The sequence below is a fragment of the Dermacentor albipictus genome, unplaced genomic scaffold (assembly GCF_038994185.2).
Source record: "Dermacentor albipictus isolate Rhodes 1998 colony unplaced genomic scaffold, USDA_Dalb.pri_finalv2 scaffold_12, whole genome shotgun sequence".
NCBI classification, from domain to species: Eukaryota; Metazoa; Arthropoda; class Arachnida; order Ixodida; family Ixodidae; genus Dermacentor; species Dermacentor albipictus.
In genome coordinates, this window is record NW_027225566.1 from 7,968,656 (window position 1) to 7,974,842 (window position 6,187).

General features: G+C 48.4%; 1 protein-coding gene across 1 annotated transcript; it reads right to left on the bottom strand.

Annotated features, from left to right (window-relative positions):
• Positions 1–4,150: 4,150 nt before the first annotated feature.
• On the bottom strand, positions 4,151–4,669 carry LOC139051549 (uncharacterized). The gene has a single exon (XM_070528518.1). It carries the CDS (start codon positions 4,667–4,669, stop codon positions 4,151–4,153), a length of 519 nt encoding a protein of 172 aa, XP_070384619.1.
• Positions 4,670–6,187: the final 1,518 nt, after the last annotated feature.

A 6,187-nucleotide genomic window follows, 5' to 3' on the forward strand; every position in this document is an offset into this window, starting at 1 on the left:
CCCGACTTCAACTTCCCCTGTATGGACCACACACCCAGTGGCCATCAACTACAGCTAATTGTCCAAAAGAACCCTGCCCTTATAGTCTGGCAAAACGTAGTCGCTCCAGCACTCACCCAAAGTTAAGCTTGTGAAGGTCGTGTCTCCTGGAGCCTCGTTTCCAAGTTCGCCGCTCCCAGGTGGTGGAACTGCCTTCTTGATCTCTTCCTTCCAGATTTGTCGAGTCATATAAGACTCCATGCCGTTACTGTGACGTGTTTTCATCCCTAAGCCCCGAAGAGGAGGTCTGCTGATCCCGGATCCACAGAAATTGCTCTTCCGCCTTCCGTCCGCTCTTCCGTCCAGGTGGCGTTCAGGGCCAGGAATCCAACAAGTCCATTGACTACGACATCAAGTTGTAGAAAATGAAGCAAAAAGGGTTTAGTTAGCATGGTTACACGGCTTCACTACGAATGTCGACTCCATGCGGGAGCAAGTTAACATCTGAGTTCACATTAGGACCCTGTGTCTCACTATCGAAAAGCGTCGGCTTTTAATCCCATCGTCTTCTCCAGGCGAGTCGACTAGGGGATCTGAAGACTGTCCAGCACCAAATTACCATCGTTGATTCCATTGCAATACCACCGCCAGGCTATCCATAATCCGCAGTAACTCCACCTCGAAGAAACTGCTTTGGAATTTGTGGCAAACAGAAATCATCCGGGGACACCTGGTTGGTTCGTCGTGCGCCACCGTGTTCTTCGCACAGTCTGCAAGGGTAAAGAACGGGCTGAGGGCCTTTCGAGGAATTCTGCATCAGCCGGTCTGCACGCTGTCTGGACCGCTGGATCAGTGCTGAGGAATGGGTGGTGATTTGACTCGTCTAATTAACTGCGATTATCCATTCGTTGTGGTGGTTTCCTCCAGTTAATCCTTTTCTCTGGTTTCCAGGTAATAGTGGGGTGCGCACATTTAGACGTTGTCCATGCCACGCTGACGTCTGGTTAGGAGGTGTGGAGGTATGACACGTAGCAAACGTTCAACTAACACCCTCGGTAGTGTTCAGACGCAGCAGCACATTAGCTTACTTCCAGTATTATATAAAATATTCACGAAGATAATCTCCAATAGAATAAGGGCAAAACTAGACTTCCGTAAACCAAGGGTACCGGTTGGTTGCAGGAAGGGAAACTCGACAATGGATTACACTTGTGTCATCAATCAGGTAATCGAGAAAACTACAGAGTACTGTCAGCCTCTGTAATGGCTTTCATAGATTACGAAAAGGCATATGATTTAATAGACATACCGGCAGTCATAGAAGGAATACCTAATCAAGAAGTACAGGAGGCTTACGCAAATATATTGGCAAGCATCTATAGAGATCCCGCAGCTACCTTAACCCTCCACAAGAAAAGTAAGAAGATACCTATAAAGCAAGGGGTCAGACAAGGATGCACAATTTCTTCAATTCTGTTCACTGCATGCTTGCAAGAAGTATTCAAGCTAATAAACTGGGAAGGCTTAGGAATAAGGATCAATGGCGAATACCTCAGCAACCTTCGATTTGCCGATGACATTGTCTTGGTTAGCAACACTGGGGACGGGTCACAAAAAATGACTGAGGACCTTAACAGAGAGAGCATTAGAGTGGTGTTGAAAATTCTTCACGATCACCAGCTGTAAGGAGTACGATCGCCAGAGTCTGTATGGAGTACGTTTATCTAGGTTGATTATTTACTGGGGACCCTGATCATGAGAAGGAAATTTAAAGAAGAATAACACTGGGTTGGAGCGCATACGGCAGACATTGTCAGCTCCTGACTGGAAGCTTACCATTATCATTGAAAAAGAAAGTATACAATCAGTGCATGGTATTGGAGCTGACATATGGGGCAGATACTTGGAGGCTAATAGAGAAGCTGGAGAACAAGTTAAGGAGTGCGCAAAGAGATGTGGAGTAAAGAATTTTGGGCAGAACATTAAGAGACAGAAGGAGAGCGGTGTGGATTAGAGAGCAAACAGGGATAGCCGATATTGTAATTGACATTAGGAGAAAGAAATAGAGCTCCTCAGGTCTTGTAATGCGGTAGGTTAGATAACCAGTGGACCATTAGGTTTACAGAATTGGTGTCAAGGGAAGACAAGAGCAGTCGAGGATGACAGAAGAATAGGTGGGGAGATGAAATAATTTCAGGCGCTTGCTGGAATCCGTACATGGATAATGGGAGATCGGATTGGAGATAATTGGAGATCACCTTCACACTGCAGTGGACATAAATTAGGCTGATCATGATCATGACCTGTCACAATGATAAGACAGGTTGCCTCAAAAATTCGCAAGAAATGCGATCGTTGCCATGTACGGCTCCTGCGGTAACTAGCCGAGAGCACAGTTACTGCGAATATGATTATGTAGATGAGAATTTGTTACGGCAACTGCTTTTAATACTGTATTTTCCTTAGTGCTTTTCTACATGGATTTTAAAGGAAAAGTGGTGATAGAGGGCACCATGACCGATGGGTCTGTATGGGTCTTTCTGCAAATGCAAGGATAAATAAAATACTGCATTATTAAAAAGACGACAGTTGCGCAAGAGGTTTTTTGACGACGACTGGCCGGTCAATCACATAATAACTCAAGACACGGCCCCCTGCTTGGGTAGGCTATTTATACTGTACTGGTGGCGCTAAAGTGCCCACAAGCATGGCCCCCGGCTGGTTACAGGATACACCACCTTTATTCTCTTTATTTGGCTGCTGGTACCCGTACCTTTTGGACACTCGCCGGGTCCTAGCGGATCACCGCAGGAGCACTGGTCCAACTGGCTGCTGTGGGGTAGTTTGTCCGGTTGCTTGGCCCTCTGCTATTTATGCCAACTGCTGAGTGGACGTGAGTGCTCGTAATGCCCCCTCCCTCGGTAAAATCTCTAGAAGTACCTCGCTTTGGGTATCTGCATTCTCCGAGAGCGTTATTTTGGACCAGGGAGCCGTTGGCGATTCCACTTTATATCTTAAGTGATCGGCATGGCAATGCCTATGCACCCGACCTACGCGTACCAGGAACGTCACTTTTGACACCTTCTTTACAATTTTCCTTGGCCACCAATTACCCTCCCAATGACGCGAACACATCTGGCAATGGTAGCGGGCAGCGGGCAACCGTAATACAGAGGTTTAAAGAGACATGGTAGTCACCAGAGAGCCTGACGGCTCCTCCATCACTCCTCAGAACTGCTACGACAGGGGTTGCCCATTGGCTTTCACGCAACGGGTACAACGCACCGGCCGATTCCAACTCCTTCAACTGTTTTTCAACTTTGTCTTTCAGGGCCTATGGCACTGGCCTGGCTTTACAGAATACAGGTTGCGCTCCCTGCTTCAATACAATGGCGCCCACAAACCCCTTAATGGTTCCAATTGGGCCCGTGAAGACATCCTTGTACTTGTCTAGCAACCCCTCCTGTTTAGCGATTCTGTTCACTCTGAAAACTTCTGACCAGTTTAGGCGAATATGCTTCAACCAGTCTCGGCCAAGCAATGCCGGTACCTTGCGCTCCTGTTCTTTAGCAGCTATCACGAGCGGCAGTCTAACAGAATTGCCTTTAATAGCTACATTTACAAGGACACTGCCCTTCAAGGGAACGCTTGAGCCACTCTATGTCCTGGAGCGAAACTGCACATTCATTTTGAGGCATAATAGATACCGCTGAGCCCGTGTCTATTTCCATGGCATTGGTTTGCCCATTTACATTCATATCAACTTTGTACGGTTCAACTCTTTGTCCTAGCGCGTACAATTCTAACCTAGACACGTCCTCTTCCGTGGTGAAATCGTTCTGCCTTCTCTTAAACATAATAGCTAAATGTCTCGTCTGGGAACAACTGCAGCACCTTGCCTTTATGTGCCCACAGACCTGCTCATGGTGGCGAGCCCCACACCGAAAATATGACCGCATCCTGATCTTGTCAGCGGACCCTTTCACCACAGCTGTCGTACCACGTCGCCGACAGTCGCTGGTCAAGCGCGTAGTCCCGGCACTGTCACCACGTTGCCACTTGACCTCGCACTCTTGTTCTCGGGTCACGTCTCGTGCCGCTAGCACATCCCTCGCGTTGTCGTAGTCGCTGCACTGTCGCCTAGTGGATGCGCAGTTGCCGCGTTGCCACTTCATGTCGTCCTCTTGTTCTCGGGTTGGTCTCGTCCCGGTAGCATCTCCCACGCGTGGTTTTCCGCGGCTTCCATGGACGTTGCGATAACACACGCCTTGTCCCATGTTAGGCTTTTGTCGTCTTGAGCGGCCAAAAGCTTGCATCGAATAGCCTCACTGCGCACACCCACGACGAGCAGGTCTCTGAGCACCTCAGTTAAGAATGTTCCAAACGAGCAGTTTGTTGCCAGCCGCTTCAATTCCACGATGAAGTCGTCAGCTGCCTCCCGGGGTTCCTGTGTGCATTTATGGAAGTTGTAACGCTCCGTGACTATCGACCGCTTTGGTGCGTAATGGCTCAGAAGCGCCTGTTTTATCTCCTGATGCATCTTCTTTTCAGGAGTCTCCGGAAGCATCAAGTTCCGCAATGTGGCGTGCACGCTGTCACCCACTATCGTGATAAGAACGTCCGTCTTGCGTTGTTTGTCGAGCTTATTCACTCTCGCAAAAGCCTCGAACCACTCGAAGTGGATAGCCATGTTACCTTTCGTGGTACAGAATTCTGTCAGGCGCCCGACGAACGGTTGGTGGCTAGAAGACGGCGGCCAATCCTTGTCCATGATGTCTACTGCTACTTGCTGCTTGAATCAGGACCGGCGGTTCATCCCACCCTCGTCGCCATTATTAAAGAAACGACAGTCGCGCAAGAGGTTTATTGACGACGACCGGCGGGTACATCACATATTAACTCAAGACGCGCCCCCCTGCTTGCGTAGGTTATCTATACTGTACTGGTGGCGCTGGAGTGCCCACAAGCGTGGCCCCCTGCTGATTACAGGATACAACCTAAATAAATAAATAAATAAATAAATAAATAAATAAATAAATAAATAAATAAATAAATAAATAAATAAAGGACCCTGAAAACTATAAGCATAAACAATGCTGCAACGCAGAGTTCACTCGACATATAGCCTTTGTTCATGCAGCTAACAAAATTATGTAGGCTCCTGATCCGTGGGGCAAGAGTCATCTACGTTGTAAAAATGATGGTAGGTAGAACAAGAGCGCAGTCCCAGTTCAGTCCACACTACATGGCAGCGTCACTTCATACATAAATCTAGACACCTAGGATGTGTTAACAATGCTCACGCATGGCCGCAGATACCATCCGGGCCTTCTACTGGCGCACAAAGCGTACACTAGCTAGGCTGCGCGCAGCATGCTTAATCAAGCGCACTCTGAGCAGCGGTGCGCGGAGTGCATGCGCGTGTTCGCGCGCGAACGCTCGCGCCCTCGCGCCGTGTGTATGCCGCGTTGGCGAGTAATGGGGGTTTGAATCAACGAGACGCTAGCAAGCACGTGCCAACTTGGCTCACTATTTTTGCCCTGGTAGACGTCGTATCTTATATCTCTGGGGCAGCCAGAGACCAATATTTGTCTGGAGAAGACATCTGTGCTCACGCAGCACTTCGACGCGTACGACCTGTCCTGCAACATCATCTAATCATGCTGATGCGCGTAGGCTCTCACGCGCGGGCAAGCGCACGTGCAGTTCCGCCTTTTGGCGCCCACTGGAGGCGCCCAATAAATCTGTATGGCGCCGTTAATAACTACAACGTTATCCATCCTTGTCATTTTCGCTCCTCCAAAGAAATTCATGACATTTTGTTTATTAACGGGGCTATGCAGCTCCACTTTCTGCATAATTCATTCCGTGGTGCTCACTGCTGTCCCTTTCCAAGCTCTTGTGCGAGTCGATACACTTGCGTTATTTTCTTTTCTGTCGCCCTTTGATCTCTTCTTATATGATAAACGCGTAGCCAAATGTTTTGCTTGGATAACCTCCCCGCCGATCAATAAAATGTGTCTCAGCCCGGCGCATACATTTTTGCCACTGGTGGATATTGTGGTTTCCTTGTGATACACCGTTGCAATACTCAAACTATTTACGTGGTGGGTGGGCTATGTGGTGTAAATAAAGTGCGATGACGTACCATACTTCAGGTATTATTGCGCTAGGCTAACGATTTGGCATAAGGCAGCTGCAACATTCT

Coding starts and splice junctions, on each gene's coding strand:
- LOC139051549 (XM_070528518.1), bottom strand. CDS start 4,669: ATGGCTATCCACTTCGAGTGGTTCGAGGCTTTTGCGAGAGTGAATAAG.